The sequence below is a fragment of the Neurospora crassa genome, linkage group II (genome assembly GCF_000182925.2).
Source record: "Neurospora crassa OR74A linkage group II, whole genome shotgun sequence".
NCBI lineage: Eukaryota > Fungi > Ascomycota > Sordariomycetes > Sordariales > Sordariaceae > Neurospora > Neurospora crassa.
In genome coordinates this window covers 2,587,195-2,603,606 of record NC_026502.1, presented here as the reverse complement: position 1 = coordinate 2,603,606, position 16,412 = coordinate 2,587,195, and the positions used below count along the sequence as shown (strand labels likewise).

Genomic DNA, 16,412 nt, shown 5'->3' with positions numbered 1-16,412 from the left:
CGAGATTGTCGTCCCAAGGACCCGAAGGAGAGAAAGCTTGTTACCTAAGCAATGGACGGGGTGCTAGAGCTTACGGTATAATGCATCTTGTTCGAATTCACTACATAGATGTACATACTTTTCCAGAGCAGGTAAAGTGCAAGTCAGCAAACCCAGTGATGACAATGAAGTCACTAAGACGCTCTCTGACCATCGTCCACTTTGTAGGCTACACGTCTTGTTCCGGCCGTTAGGTGTCACCACACCAACTAATGGAAGTTTCAATTTCAAGCGCAACTAATGCTGCAAGCAAAGAAACAAAGTCACAGCTTACTGACCGCAACCAAAGGCCCAAATACCTACATCTATGCCCTAACGGCACACCTTCTCACTAACTCTAGCTGCCACCACGGAATCACCCATCCCCCCCCCTCTATCCAATCCTGAGAACAAATCCACTTACCGCGGACTTTTGGATACGGATAACCACAGTAAAAGACGGTACATACATACCTCTCCTCAACTACCTTCGCGCCCACATACTAGCTCTAGAGGTACACTCCCATCACTATACATCCAAGTGTCCCGTCTATCTCCATGTCATGTAAGACAAACTGTGCAGTCGGCCACACTCTCCCCGCCCGCAGCGGCGGAGGTTGGCCGTCTTGGAGTTTGTCAACGTGTGTTTATCCGTGTGTGTGTTGGCACTACAAGGGAAAATATGTATTTAGGTATCTACATACTACCTATAAATTGCAGGTACAATGTGGGAAGCTGTTTGCTCTTGACCTTTGAAGGCTACCTACTAGACCCTGCCTGAGCTTTGGGCAATCTATAGGAAACAGGGTAGACGTCAAGGGTGGGTGCGTGGGTACATGCATAGCTTGTCTGCATCACCGGTGGGTCACTAGAAATGTTTGAGCAAAGAGTGAGAAGAGAGGATAGGTAGTCAAAGCTGCGTACGGAGATATAGGCTGCGGTGAGGTTACCTAAATGATTGGACGGGAACTAACTAGGTCGTCGATGGCTTCCATATGGGAACCCGGAGGATCTAGATTGTTGTCACTTTCTTGTCTACCTACTGTCCCCCTTTCCTCATCCTCACGCAGTCATCAGAATCGCACCTCAATTGCTCTTTCTGGAGCCAGACATAGAACTCTACTCACGATGTCTACAGGCATAAACAAGGACATCAGAAGATCAACGAGACCACGGCGCGGTATTCAACATTCTAAAAAAAAAACCCTCCCCAACTCGTAACTCCATCAGACACCCATAACAACTTCTAGGGGTACCCTCCGACTACCTTTCGTCAACCTTGACCCAAAAAATCATATAGCTCTTCATTCACTCATCATGCCACTCCCGCTTTGATGGTATGGTATTCTTCCGGCCGAGGTATGTTGTCTATTTCTGTTACCTAGGCGACAGATAACGTAGCATTACATCCGATGGTATCCATGTTGTGCGACGATTGCGGGTTGGTGGAGGTGTTTGGGTACTGATGAGAAAGTCGTTCAGCGTTCTTCTCACTGCCTGGTCTCGCTTATGTAAAGTCCCTGTTGGTGAGAAAGGTCGAGAGATATTAGCTGTGAGCTGCAAAAAAAAAAAAAAAAAAGACTCAAGGGTGGCATCACCCCGTGAGTCTACCCATCATGTAGACAAACGCATCAAAGTTCTTATCTGACTTGCCTGCCTGCTACCGTGTACTTGTCTTTCCTACTTATTCTATACCTCTTTGCACCTCCTCATCTCTGTCATACCTTACGGCATCCACATCATGAACTTGGAAGATCTGTAGCGCAAGTGTAGACGTAGCGAAGCCGCCTAAGCTACGTCTCCCAGGCTCCCAGCGCCTATCTAAAGCTTTCTGTCTCCCCGTTGACCAATGAGTTTTCTTTCAAACGAATCATGTTATTAAATATTTAACAGAGTTGTCTATAGCATGGGATACCTCCTCCATCTGCTCCATTATACCCGACATTAGCAGCCATCCCACCATGCGTCTCAACTCCGTAGTGATATCGACTAATTTCATTCACCTCATCCTTCCTCCACCGGAGCTAACAGGCCGCCTTTTCGTGGTATATCCATCCCAAATCATGACCTCTATCGTCCTTCATCAAATTACTAAGTAAAAATACAAAAACGAGCGGATGTAGGGTATCGTTGTGCACTGTAACCAAGCCTAAACTGTAACCGGACATGAAAAGAAGCACATTGGCGTGTCGTCGTAAGAAAGTCGTGTAGAAATGTCTCCCATTCCTAGGTGCTCAACCATTCAAGGATGAGCAGGCTGGGAGAGGCTCATCATAAGTTGTGCGGCCAGACCGTACACCTAAATGGGTCATATCATGACCCTATGAAGTAGTGCGTTGCTTAAACGGCAGGAGCAGCAGTGTGAGGGTCAGTCACGCCGGAGTGTGGATCGGTGGTGGCATGCTTCTCGGGATAAGTACCGGCGATGGGGACGCGGCCGTACTGAGTGAAGGCAATATTGAGGCGACTGTAGTCCCAGCGGCGGCTGAGGACGACAAAGGCGTAGCTGAGAGTGGTGATGAAGAGGACGTCGAGAATGCCGAAGAAGATCATGCTCTTGGTGACACCAATGACATTGCCGCCGTCAGAGACACCCCAGGCAATGGGATAGAGGAGCCACAGGAGGTTGGTCCAGCCAGAGAGCATCGTGTAATCGCGGTTGATACCAACACGGTTAGCCGAGCTGCGGGCGCGGAACAGGGTCTCAAAAGCGAGGAAGATGTGGGCAAGAGCGGCAAAGGCAAATAAACCCCACTTGTAGTTGGAAGGAACATAGGCGGCGACGAGGTAACCGATGACCCAGATCCAAGAGAGGAAGATGTTGAAAACGATGGTAGCCCAAGAGACACCGGAGAGAATGCCCATGGCGAGGATAGCCGCAGGGAAAGAGACGACCCATAGAACATACTTGGCCCAGAAGATCTGACGGGTAGGGCCATGTTGACGAACCTGGTTCCTTTGGCTGACCACATCCCAGGCGAGGTTAGCCGCCATAGCAAAGTAGGCGAAGGTAGCCACCAGGTTGGTGACAATCCAGATGTAATGCCAGAGGCGTTCACCGCGACTGGCCTTAAATTTGAGAGCAAATAGGACGAGCTATTTTGGAAAAATAAGTCAGCCCAGGAACATGATCAGGAAGGTCCTATTAGATGAGACTTACTGTGTTAAATGCAAAGAGGGCAGTAGCAGCCCAAAGCCAATCCGAACCGTGCACACTTAGATGCTGGCCCTGAGGAGCGGGATGGACGTTCAAGACGTCGTTGCGTGGGAGTAAAATCGCCATTGTGGTTCCGATGATACCTCTACGGGTCGCTTAGGTAAAACGGTTGCTGATGCTATGTCGTACACTAGACGGGAGCGAAAGAACTCGTCGATTTCCTCGTTGCCTAGTAAGGATGGCCAAAATTGGTGAGGAGTGTATGCTGTTGTTGAAGTGTTGTACGAACTCTGTTGTTGCTGATGCTCTGGTGATGGACTGACAGGTATTGGGTCGGGTGTAGGCAAGACTGGTATTTTATAGATGCAGGCTGGAGAGATGTGTGCTTTCTGGTCTGGCCTCTCTTGAATGTTTGAATGACATCTGCTTGCAGGGCCCGGAGATAACATTAGTCACATCACTTGGTTTGTGAAGGCTTAATCAGAAAGTTCTCGAAACCCGAGTTTTCCGGCGTCATTGTCCCGTCAACGCGAAGGGACGAAGGAGGGACGACAGCAGGCGTGCCGGCGCACCGAGCTTCTACCATAGGGTAGTAGCTCTTAAGTGGTAGTCAGGTACGTAACTGCGAAAGGAAGACGTACCGGTACCTGCAACCAACCAAGGGTGGTGAAGACAACAACCGAGTCTGGACAAGGAGGACCAGATAAGCTTCAGGCTCTTTGACCTCCCAACCGCAAATCCACTCCATGAGCCGTCCAACATACGCTGTTCGCGACACTAGTTCGCTTGTTCTGCCGATTGGCTTGTCGAGCTGCCGATCTACCCCAGTATACAGTACATAGGTAGCTTTGCTCAGCGATAACATTGTGTGGCACGTCTAGGTGTTGAAAGAGATGGGAGTGGTGACGGAATGATACAGCGAAGCCGGACTATCTGCTCCGCAGAACACACACATTTTCTCCTCTTATTCTTCGTTGCATTGGATGACCAGAATTGTCCGTGTGTGCCCTCAGGTTGCTTGCGCCTTGGCTTTGCGTACCTAGGTACCTGGAGTAGAGTTTTCCCTTACCAATGTTGTTTTGTTGTCAACGACGATGACGGACTGGTACGATAATCGCGTTTCCTTGCATGATAAAAGGGAAGGATGTCTTCAAGGGCTTGTCTTGGCATACGGCATTTTTGGTGTAAGTGACTGATTGATGGCCAGCCCTTCAAAATCCGCTGCCCTGGCCTCTTGTTGGGGTTACTTAGGTAGTGACATGGGCATATTCGGAGCGCGATCGGGGCAGGAGGAGCTCATGATTGTCGGCCGTCATGGTAAAACTTGGACAAAGATCGTGACAGCCTCAAGCCAGCCTTTACGTACCTTCCTTGTTGTCCTGAGGACTCAAATTGGGCCGAAGACGTCGGTTGATGTTGTTGTCGCTGCTGCCCGGTCAAGCGAGCTTCAGCTTCAAATCAAACTCCCGCGGCTTCCGTGTCGTTCCGCACTGCACTCAACCTACCCTGGCGCCCTTGCCTATCGGACGCCCGCAGTGTTGAATCACCATGATGGATGCAACGTTCGAAGTGTGAGGGAAAGTGGTACTGTAATCGTCGACCGGTCGGCGGGTGGCTGCCGCAAGTTACCCAAATGCCGGCAGACGCTAACATCATATCAACGTTGCCGTCATGTCCTAAAAGCATTCGAACCAGACGACAGTGAGGTGAGGTGACGTCCTGCGTCCAAGGCACACCCTCCCGCATAGGAAGTGTGTCAGTCGACACGGCCAGGCATCGCATCGGAAAGGTCGGAATCGCAGCTTCCCATCAACCCATCATGAGGGTCAAAACACGACCCAATACCTGCAGGACGAAAATGTTGAGTAATGGAACGAACATTAACTTGGAGGTCGACGGATCTTGCAAGATCACGCGATATTGCCAACGTGATTTCAAATCCAGCTTCTAGTGTGAAGCCGAAAGTTCCATTCCATAAAGACAAGACATCTTTGACACCCATGCCCATCTTCGGATCGCGAAAACCACGAGGGGTCACTGTTCCTCATCTTTGGTATCCAGTTTTTCCATTTCATGATCATGGAAACCATCTAAGGTAAAGTGTAAGAAGGAAAGGATGAAGCCCTCCTCACCCATAGGGCCATGTTAGCATGCCCCAACATTCCCCCGGGCGGATGGAATGGAAAGAAAGTTCCACACTCAGTGGACTCCGTTACGGATTTGCAAGGTTCCAAGGCGAACAACCCTTGCCGAGGACAAGATTTTCAGCCCTGCGCGCCGAGCCGCAGGCACCGCACTCCATTCGACCCGAACGGCCCCGGTTTTTTGTCATCACCCCACCGAAGGAAGTGCCGAACGTCACTTCATCCCCACTTTTTACGTCGAAGAATCCACACTTCCAGCACCTTCTGGTCTTTGTTCAACGTCTGATGGATGGCTTCTCGCGTCTGCCTCTACACTAGATGGTCCAGTCTGCAAATGAAAAGTATTTCAGTTGCCCATTTCAAGCCCGAAAATCCCAAAGGCAAAAACAAAAGAGACAAGAACAGGATTCCAATGGCTGACGTCATGTAAAGGGGAAAGGGGTACAAGAGCCATCGATACTTGCGTACATCGTCGGGTTGGCCTCAGAGGTAACTCGAGGTTCTTGCTCGAAATAATATCGAGAGCGGACGATATGATATCGTGCGAGGGTACTTAGGTCTGTCTTGATATCATATGTACTTCCTCTTCATATCTATGGTGATCAATGGCGAACATGATTAACCCCAAAACGTCTCCACGTTATCGAGTCCAGTGCCACACTGCACTAACACTCGACTGAGACACATCCGACTCAATCGCCCGGGCCATGCATCTAACGGATCTGCGTCTAGCTCCTTATATTACGTGGATGTCACTTTGACGGCACGTTAATATAAGTATGTACCACACCTTCAATAACATCAAGAACGGTCTTCACCCCCTTCCTCGAAACTCTTGGAGCCCTTGAAGCATCATCAGTGCCAGTGGTCAAAGAAATAGGTTGCCCGCCAACCTTGTTCAAACACCCTCTGTTCCATCATTCGTGTTACCATGTCGGGTATGGTACAGGACGTAATTGCTGAGCTAGGTTTTCGAGGCTTGCGTCGTTGACGTAGCTTTACGCATGCGGTATCCCGTAAACAAACAAACAATCAAGAAACAAGAGGAACAATGAAAAGGAGGGCGCGTAAATGGTGGGGGTGGGGGGATATGCTGTTGACATGGTCCGAGACCATTTATCTCCATGGTCATAAGGACGTGGTTCTAGTTTGTTCGATTTCGATGCTAATGTTACCAGATGAGACTTTGTTCGAAGCTTGCCTATTTACCTAGCTGAAGAAATAGTGTTGCGAGGTAAACCGACGAGCCTCCGAATAACTTCCTGGCATTCACGCTTCAGGCGAGCAGAAGTAATCAAGAAACTCTGCACCTGTTTTGTAGTATGAACAAACCCATTCCCACTGTTATCTAAGTTAATTCCGAAAGATGCTATCAAGCGCTGCTTGCATTCCGCTTATGCATAAACCACCCTGCTGTCTCGTCTCCCTCAACTTCCCGGGGCGTTCATGTACTTTCACTAATACCGTGACCAGAAGCCCACGGGTGGCTCTTACATGTATTTTCAGGACTCTGATACACCCCAAACTGATTGACTAGGTCGCCCAAGTACCCGAAGAGCTCGAATTCGCTGCCTGTGGTAGTTCGCGCCATAGTTCTTCCAATTTTTGGGTGTCTTGCGCCTAGTAATCTACCCGGCCGTGTGGTACTTGGGGCCCCTCACACGCTTCCCCCTTGATGCTAGAAGCCGCCTCCTTGGCACGCTCCCTGACATCCAGCTCAGCATCATTCCGCTCCAGGCCTTCGAGCTTTTGCAGGAACCCTAGCTTCTCAAGTTCAAACACCCGCATATCCCTGCCCCGCCTGTCCTCCGCACCGTCGCACCATACCAGGTTCTTGAGCAGATGACACAATGACCGCCGCACATCCACGTCCTTGTTGTTGAAATGGCCGGCCAACAGCTTGAGCAGCTCCTCTTGGGCGATCACGAGTTGTCTGTGTCGAGGAATTCCCGCCGCGATATGTGTTAAAAAGTAGATGACCGCTACGATGATTTTGGATTGCGGGTACAGCACACGTGAGTCGATGCTGACATTGCGGCCTGATGCTCCTGGCCCTGCTCCGCCACCAGGCGTCCCCGAGCTGGAAGACTGGCGCCTGGCAAACGGACGGAGAATCTTGACCCGAAGCTTGGACGCCAATATATCGAAGAGGCGGTCTTGACCTAGCTCACTGAAGAGGTAGTCAATCATTTCCGCCTGGGCCGGTTGCTGAGGGATGGCGATGAGATTGCGAATAAAGTCGAGACCTTGTTCCTGGATCGCGAGATCGGCTTCACGCGCCTTTCGAACTTCATCAAATTCTCTTTCACGTAATGCCCTGAGCATACCATCGGCAACACGCATGCGCGTCGAATCGAAGCCAGGTCCCTTCCGGTGTACGGCTTGCCATTGCCATACGTCGTCAGTTGCTTCGGCGTAGCCGTCATCCGTATCCATCACTTCATCTTCATCCGCGCCTGTTAAAGGTCGACGTTCACCCATAATTCGGGCATGTAGTGCTTCGTCTTCCGTATCGTCGCATATCAACTGAATAAGCCACCCCGGCCCGAGTTCTTCCAGGCACTTTTTTTTGGTATCTCTGTCCGTCATGTGAACGAGATGCTTGAGTGCCCACAAGGCATTGAGCCTCAGTCCCGCATTGTCAGATCTGGCGTATAGACAGAGCACGCCGATGACTCCAGCTTTAATCAAAGGCTAACTTATTGTTAGTAGATTATTAATACCGGGGGAGGGGATGGATGGGAAATCAAGCTTTTGAATAAACAAAGTGGTATATCCACTTACATCACGCATAGGGCTGCTCTCGGTCAGCAGATTACAGATCACGCTGCAGGCTGCAATCTTAACATCGATATCCACGTGTTTCAAGAGCTTAAAAATGGGCATAGCGACACAGTTGTCGTCCAGGACTGTTCGAAGATTGCTGACCGATCGTGCGAGTGTTCTTACAGCGTGACATGCCGCGATCAATACCGAAGTTGGGTTGTGCCCATAGGGAGAATGACCAGCGGGATGCATAGGAACGGTAACATCCTCCTCCGTTTTTGGCTTCTCCTTGGGCGGCGTCGGTTTCTGTGGCGTTTCGGAAAGTGACTCTGCAACACTTGGTAGTATGTCTTGCTCAACTATTTCTTTTCTGAACTCTTCCTTGAATGTGGCCAGGGATGTTATGAGTTTAAGTGAGCTCTCTCTCATCCTGATTTTGTGCGCACACAATGGGACTTGACCCGGTGGCCCAAGCTGACATGTCGAAAATTTATCATCTCCAGTGTCCTGTCTCTCTTCAGGATTCGGCGTCCAGGGCCTAGGGGGCGATGGGATTGCCGTGGGCTCATATGAATCCTTCAACAGCTTGCACGCCAGCTTCAGTGCTCCGCTATCACGCGTAACTTGCTGCAGGAACACGCTGTCCGCAATAAGCCGGGCTAAGACAGCTGGTGTCCGCTCCAAGATGACCCATGCCGTAGCAGTCTCCGAATCGACAAAAATGGCATCTAGGCTCTTGCCTCTCTCCTTTTCGTAGTGCTTTAGTAAACGGCAAAGAACCGGAACGACAAGGACGCTGAGGGAGAATTCTCGGTCTGGGCTCGTGAAGCCACCCTTAAATAGCGATGCAAGTACGGATGCAGCCATGACCTTCTCATGATCGTTAGTGCCAGATCGCATGAGGTGGATCAACCATGGTATTAGCGGGCTCTCTGGTTCTTCGGTGTCGCCACCCCCAACAAGCCATTCCTGATCCTCTGTCGTAAACCTCGTTGTAGCCCGGCCGTGTTTTGCAGGCGTCTCCAGTGACCTCCCCGTAGACGGGAATGATGGGTGATGTTGGGACAAGAGAAATCGCGGCGTCGTAACTGGAACAGCCGGAAGTAGGTAGTCGAGAGCAGAGCGACCGACTGGCCGACCATGAGTAAGGCCGCTTTTCTTAAGCAGTTCCCATGTACGATAGATTTGAGAGTTTCTTTCGCCGATCTCACTACTGGTTAGTACTGCCATGATCGCCGGCGAACAAAGCAGCAGACCCGTTCGGAAACGGGAGTCTGCTATTAAAACAGATATCGCTTCCAAAATAAGGGCCAGACTTAGTCCTCGAGGAGCAGGCTGTGGTATTACAGCAGCCAAGCCCTCCCTCTCTAGCGCGTCCAGGGTAAACGGCAGGACCTCTCCTCGGGCAACCACGAAGCTGGCAAGCAGGGTAGCCAGGGCATCCAGGACCCCGGCGTCGGCAAGCATATCTTGATACCGCGGTTCCTTGCACAACCGACTTATCAGATTCGCAACCAGGCATTTCTGCTCTTGTACTATGCTAGAGGCAGACTCCGCATCGAGGATGGCGCACAAGGACTCGATGTAGCGAGGTACAAACAGAGCCTTTGCCAGTGCAGCCGTATCCTCTATACTAGTTCTTGACGAGAGACTGGCAGCCTCTGTCATGTCGCTCAGAGCACGCAGAGAGGTCAAGACAAGCTGTGCGGGGTTCTTGTGCGGGCAAATATATGTCAAAATAACAGGAACAGCTCCGACGGCATTCAGAGGGGTAAGGAAAGAAGGACCACCTGTAACAACTCTCTCGATTAGGCTTCTGACGCTTTGCAATATCCAGTGAATTCAAGGAGACACATCGTACCTTTGGCAAAACTAGCGATGAGCTGCAAAGCCAGTAGCCGCACACGATCATCATCTGGCAAGTCCGTAGTCTGGCTGATGGGCGCGTAAGCCTCCTTACTGCCCAAACCAGAGGGCGACCGCGCTGTGGGTTTTTGTTGAAGCAGATGGACGAGAAACTGTAGTATTCCGTGGTTCACCCACTTCTCCTTGGCCCGGACATCACCGATGACCCCATCCTTGAGTTGGCGGAGGAATTCGATCTGCTCGGCATGGTTCCTAGCATTCTGAATCTGCCACAGCAAAGCCGGGGGACTCTGACTATGCGCCATCTTTGGGTCTTGTATCAATGTTGTGAGGATGCTGGCAATAACTTGTGGTTCGATCGGTCGGGTCGGTCATAAATACACTCCCTGTTCGGCCATGTGATTCCCAGCGAAGCTATGAGTTCGTTCTTGTCAACGGAGGGAACTTGGCCGGAAGCTGTAGACCGCGGTATAACGGCCTCGGAGTGGTTGACTTGAAGTTAGGCAAATCAGAGCCGATTTTGCCGCGAGCCAGACTGAGTTTTGGACTTGCGTATTGGTAAGGATAGGTACGTGAAGCTATTTGGTAAAGTCGCCGATATTGCTACGGCTCAACCTGGGTTGAGCTGGGAGGGAGTTGCACGGACGGCTGATTGACGTGATGGAAAGGTGGATACGACGTTCGATGAGAGATGTGTCAGACTCGGCGGGAGAAAACTGAAAGGGCGTTTGGGCGGTGCCGCTCTCTTAACTTATACTAGCTCGTGCGTCGATATGGGAAAGAAGAAACGAACGAATGGAATGGGCGCGACAGCGTGTTGGTGTTGGTGGTGTTTGGCATCTGTGTTGGCGAAAAGAACGGACGGCGATGAATTATTCTTTGGAGGTCCAACATTGGGATGTCCAATGACGAGACGGAAGGTCCAACGCTGGGTGTACGGGAGACGGCCAATGACGGTGGCGGGGAACGACGAGCGGCCACGGATGGATTGGCCCGGGCCTGCTGCGGGGGCGGTTCCTTCCTTTCTCGAGTTGACGTGCCCTCAAATGCACACAGGCAGAGAGACTCACCAGGGTAGCTGTAGTAGGTAGGTACCTACCTCTAGCGTTTGGGGTGCGCTGGCATTGGTACCTCGGGCTAACTACACGCGATGTGTATAGGCGGGGACTATAGGTAGTGTGTATAGGCCAAAGACTGGAATAGCAGGGCAGCCCGCTTCCAGCTCCAGGGGCAGTTCCCCTCTCTTAAGAACCGCACCTTTTTTTCTTTTCTTGATTCTTTCATTTGATTACTTGTGTTGAGCGGGCTGCTCATAGAGACAAGAAGCTGTTATCCAACTTGAACTATCCAACTTACTATATCACTATGTGTACAGCTCAGGCGCGATCCTGATGCTGTCATCCAGGCGGTAGGTCGGACCTAAACTCTAATGACATTTGTAACACTACTACCTTAGAGGTAAGTACCTACCTAACTTTCGGTACCCAGGGTACTCTCCTATCATCCTCGCCCTTTTCCCCAAGAGTGGTCCATGGCGCTCAATAATATCTTTGCTCGACTAGTTGTATGAATTTTGATGATCTTCGGTTGGTACCTACATGTTCTGTGGTTGATTTTGCCAGCTGTACTTATCTCCAGTTTTAGTTTTGGCTCGAGGTTTGTGGTTTGAGATGTCCTTCAATCCTCTCAGACGCATGAGGACTATAACTTTTTTTTTTTGCCCCATACTCAGACATATCGGATATTTTGCGTCGCCAAGCGTATGTTTGGCTCGATGACATGATTGTGCCTTCGTGCAGTTCGATAGCTGGCTGGAGAACAGGAGTATATATAAACTCAAGTGGACGTGACTTGGCCTCTCTCGTCGTGTGTTGTGTTACGAACTCTCAAGAGTCAAGCCGCGGTTGTCTTGTTGGTGCTGACAATTAGTACTGCCTGCCACGCGGTCTTCACCGACCTTCTCTATCTTCGACGACACCTATTCAAACTCTCATTTGTCTCCCTCAAGCATCATCCGGCACCTGCTCGTGCATGCACCTGAAGATGCGTAAAATCCTTTAAATGCTTACAGCTGGCCGTCCGCAATCCTTCAATATGGGCAACTACATAGCTGCTATTTGCATGTCAGATTGCTTCCCAAATTGGTGGGTATGCATTTACTATGCTATTGGCGCCCCCTTTTGGGGAGCGTCTAAAGCCTAGTCTAGCAGCTCTACCTCTACGCCAATACCCTAACGTCCCTCAAAGGTTAGAGGTAAATCGATGCTAAGGCGGGCAGGAAATCTTGGTATGGAATATGGAACTGTAGAGGCATGAGCCCTGTAAATGCATACCTCTACAAAGTGCTGTCCCGAATTACTTTATGCACAATGACTGTACATAGAGTATGTAGTCACCTTTTGGGCAAAAGGCGGTCCAGAACCAACCCTCGTGTGGGATTGTGTGGACGGAGGAAAAGCTCGTCGACGACGGACCCGACACAGAACCCTGTTCAATGCCCCACTGTTAGCGACCGTGCCATCGGCTCGGGCCCACGCCGGGACTCCACGACCTCCCACAGTTCTTTCCCGCTTCCGGTGTCTTGCTGCTTCGCCCTGCGAGGCGGACGAGGCCGGGATTTGTGATGCTGACTCGGTCTCCCGCTTCCGCAGCCGCAACCTCCCCCACAACAACCGTGACCGTGACCGTGACTGCAGCCGCAACCTCTCCAAGACCGAGTCGCGGCGCCGCTCCCCATGGTCACTTCCACTATGCCCCTACCCCTTCACTTCGAGAAGCAGCATCCCGGATCCCGGCCCTCTCCTCTCGCCGGCAATCCGCAACCGCCCCCGCCACTTCGTCCACCTCTCTTCCCATTTCAATCCAGTCACGACACGGCCCAGCACCGGTAGCCTCCCACACCTCCTCCCCTGTAGCCTCCGACCCCGGCCTCGGCTTCCCTCCCTCGTCCCGGCCTCAGCGCTGGGCAGGCGTCGATGTAGTGGCCCAGTACTCGCCCATGGAGCCGATGGATTACACGACCGGCGCCCTGCTCTCTAGTCAAGCCGCTTCTTCCTCGAATAACCAAGCCGTCGCCCGAGGCTCAATCGAGTCCCGGCCTTCACATATACCTAACACCGTCGGGCCCATGGCTTCCCACGAGGAGCAGGCCTCGGCCTTGGCCTCCACATCAGAAGCTACCGCTGCTCCCATTCCGCATGGCCCGACAGTGGCCGTAGCGGTGCCTCCGACTCCTGGGGTCTACTCAGCGGCGCCCCAACCGCATCCGTTGTCACATACTCCTCAGACAGGTACCCCCGTGAAGAGGAGAAACTCGCAAGGCGACGTCACCCACAACCAAGTTGAAGCGGCGAGCGCCGGGCAAAGCGGTCCGCACTCCCCTAAGCGCGCGAGATTAGCGCCCAAAATTGTGTCCCGGCGATATGAGCACTGTCCAGTCGAAGACCTGGTTGTGCTTATTGCGCACATGCTGGGCGAGCTTATTGAACTTAACGACGAAGCGGCTCAGAAAGTGGGGCAGCGTCATAACCTTACGAGGTTTCACTCCCGGTAGGCTGCCTTCAATCCCCAAACTGCCTGGATCTGATGATGATGCGGATGAAAGGACAAGCTGCTGACATGAAAATTCATAGAACGACACCTGGAATATCGGTTTTGGATTATCTCCACCGACTCGCAAAACATGCCTATCTGTCACCACCAATACTTCTCTCCATGGTTTATTATATCGACCGCCTTTGCGCACTATACTCGGACTTCACCATTAACACACTTACCGTTCATCGATTTCTCATAACAGCCGCTACCGTTGCCGCCAAGGGGCTCTCAGACTCCTTCTTGACCAACACACTATATGCGAGAGTGGGAGGTGTCAGAGTTGCGGAACTTAACATGCTCGAGTTGGAATTCCTCCACCGCGTCGACTGGAAGATCGTGCCCGACCCTGACGTCCTTGTGGCATATTATGGTGGACTTGTGGCCAGATGTCCAGGATACATACTGGAATGCCCAGAACCAGAAGAAGCAGACGACGAGGATGAAGATGAAGAGCTAGACGAAAGCGATGCAATAGGCGACGACGACGACGATATAGACGGTGAAGGAGGAGAAAGAGAAGAGGAGACGAGTTCAAGCCAAAGGGATAGACATGCCACGTAACCAAGGTGTTTTTCGGCTCAAATCGATCAGTCATGTCCGATGTGGAGCTGGTGTATAACAACGGGACGTGGCGGGAGACAAAAACAATAGAGTATATAGGGAATCAAACCAACGAAGGGCGCAAAAAAGAAAACCAACAGAGATCATTCGGACAAACGCGACGGGGAAGTATCTGCCGGAAAAGCAAAAGACCTTGAGGCGCCTGTTGAATTGTCGGGGCTTGTCTGAGGGCAATCTGCCTGCGGGAAGGAAGCAATGGGATATCAAATGGAGATAACGGGAATTATATGGAGGGTGTGGACACATTGGAAGAAATGTGATCTTGGTTATCGAAGACAGCAAGGACTCAAGCTGGAAGAGTATTGCTCCCGTCCCTTCCAAACACTACGTTCGAGTTACAACGCCTGGATTGAGAGGGAGATCATGACAGCATGACAGATATGAGATGATTGGTGTATCCTATGAAGCACCGCGGCGAACCAGCAACCTTTTTTTGGGTGGGGGAATTGAATGGGCTGTTCCTTTACCTGGCACTCTTGTAGGAATAGCACTTTTGGTAGATACCACTGAGAACAGATTTCCTCTTTCTACTCAGATGTCTTTCTCTCCTGATCGATACGTCTTATAACACTGATCCGGGCAGAAACGGTATCGGTGTCGATTCAGGACGTACCGAAAGTCCAAACCGCCAATATAGACCGGATGTCGGGCCCTCTCAACCGGCGCTGCCCCTGGTGATCGGTCCTGGACCGGATGAAGACCCCACCAGGCTTCCAATACCCGCAGAAACGGGCAACCTATGCCAAGGGTCAACACCGGGACCCACCTTTTACTACACGACCGACACCCACAGCACAAGTTGAGGCCCAAGCATTCCAGTCGTGGCTCCATTTTCGTCATTCTTCATGACTTAAGTTGTCCGCTTCTCTTCGCGCGATAGCAGCATCTTCTCACTATTCATACTTGGTGACTATCTGCGTCTCCTCCAAGCAGAAGCAAAAACTATCTCGGAAGACTGTAGCAACCACACAGGCGACAAGCTCTCGACAATCCTCGATCCGCCATGAGGCTTCTCGCGTCGCTTGCGTCGGCGCTCTTGGTCGCCGCAACGGCCGCAACGGCTCAGGTCATCACCGTTCCAATCTATATCCAGCCCGTCAGCTCCTCCTCTGTGCCATCTTTCCTCGCCGAAGTCAGTTACGACACCGCACAAGACCCAAGCAGCGCGGTAGCACCGGTGGTGTCTGCCTACGAAGCGCCTGAGATCCTCGACGACTTGCGAGGCCACGAGCTCCTACGTATCGGCGTGTACGACAAGGCGGAAAACAAGTGGGTGTCGTCTACGTCGGTCATATCGGCAGAAAACTTCGGCAAGGGGTACGCGCCACATATCGTGCTATCAGTGGACGAGAGCAATACCGAGGGTAGCTATGACAACCAGCACGTCTTGGGCGTCGCGTTCAAGGGCATCAGGATCGATGCCGGACAGACAAGGGACTTTGGGCCGCAAGCGGTGGTGGTCCGCACAGCGCAGGGCAAGCAGCCGGAGTTGAACAAGCCGGTCGTGCTGTCGCCAGAGGGCAAACAGGTGGTGCCGCAGGAGAAGACACTTTTACAAAAGTATATTGAATTCCTTCCCTTCCCACGTTCTGATACCACTGAGATGAGGGCTTTGATTGCTGACGAGCTGGTTTGCTGCACTACAGGTACTGGTGGGTTATTGCCATTGTTATGGTCCTCTCCCTGGGAGGCGGAGGCGATGGGAAGTAATAGACTGGCCACATTGTTTTCCTTCCCTGGTCAAGCATTGTACAGAGCTTTGCTATGCATTTCATCTCTTGGGTGAGGATGTTCGTTTCGCGCGTTTTGGTTGTATTGATTGCCATTTTTCTCGCAGTGCTCCTCGCCGTCCTGTCGTGTTTGAAACCCTTACCTTACCTACTTAGGTACTCTTCTCATAACCGGGCCGTTTGTACTGTAGAGGTAGTACAGGGAGACTTCCGATTCAGTCGCGTTCCTCATCACCGAGCTTCCAGCTGGTGACTCCTCTGTCCCTTGCGTCAGTGTCTGGCAGGTTGGACGGGGACGCTGCGTGCCGAAGCAAGGAGCCCTGCTAGCTGCCTGCTGCACGGCCCCTAGAGGTACCCTTGCATCGTGGTCAACAGCTGTCTGCTAGTGGCGATACTTATCAATACAGTTTAGCGCGGCTAGCACACTGCCCCACTGCCAGATGGCAAGTGGATCCAAAAGCTAGCTGCCCGCCTCATAATTGGAAAGTGGGTACTTGGAAGCTGTTCGCTGCT

The 16,412-nt window shown here is 51.7% G+C and overlaps 4 protein-coding genes across 5 annotated transcripts; 2 read left to right on the top strand and 2 right to left on the bottom strand.

Annotated features, from left to right (window-relative positions):
• Window positions 1–1,792: 1,792 nt before the first annotated feature.
• Window positions 1,793–4,813, bottom strand: NCU01735. 2 transcript variants are annotated; one of them, XM_011395196.1, is made up of 4 exons: window positions 3,940–4,813; window positions 3,817–3,860; window positions 3,179–3,598; window positions 1,793–3,114 (listed from the first exon to the last, which is right to left on the bottom strand). In XM_011395196.1, exons 3-4 carry the CDS (start codon window positions 3,299–3,301, stop codon window positions 2,359–2,361), a joined length of 879 nt encoding a protein of 292 aa, XP_011393498.1. In that variant the 5' UTR covers window positions 3,302–3,598; window positions 3,817–3,860; window positions 3,940–4,813; the 3' UTR covers window positions 1,793–2,358. The 2 variants fall into 2 exon arrangements, with proteins under 2 accessions (XP_011393498.1, XP_011393497.1); XM_011395195.1 differs by having other exon boundaries at window positions 3,179–4,813.
• A 1,633-nt stretch (window positions 4,814–6,446) lies between these two features.
• On the bottom strand, window positions 6,447–10,878 carry NCU01737 (hypothetical protein). The gene is made up of 3 exons (XM_952067.3): window positions 9,947–10,878; window positions 8,104–9,875; window positions 6,447–8,013 (listed from the first exon to the last, which is right to left on the bottom strand). The coding sequence occupies exons 1-3, from the start codon at window positions 10,254–10,256 to the stop codon at window positions 6,940–6,942; spliced, it is 3,156 nt and encodes a 1,051-aa protein (XP_957160.2). The 5' UTR covers window positions 10,257–10,878; the 3' UTR covers window positions 6,447–6,939.
• A 1,562-nt stretch (window positions 10,879–12,440) lies between these two features.
• Window positions 12,441–14,702, top strand: preg (phosphatase regulation). Its single transcript, XM_952068.3, has 2 exons — window positions 12,441–13,500; window positions 13,584–14,702. Exons 1-2 carry the CDS (start codon window positions 12,575–12,577, stop codon window positions 14,107–14,109), a joined length of 1,452 nt encoding a protein of 483 aa, XP_957161.3. The 5' UTR covers window positions 12,441–12,574; the 3' UTR covers window positions 14,110–14,702.
• Window positions 14,703–14,815: 113 nt separating this feature from the next.
• Window positions 14,816–16,412, top strand: NCU01739 (hypothetical protein). Its single transcript, XM_952069.3, has 2 exons — window positions 14,816–15,729; window positions 15,816–16,412. Exons 1-2 carry the CDS (start codon window positions 15,173–15,175, stop codon window positions 15,877–15,879), a joined length of 621 nt encoding a protein of 206 aa, XP_957162.1. The 5' UTR covers window positions 14,816–15,172; the 3' UTR covers window positions 15,880–16,412.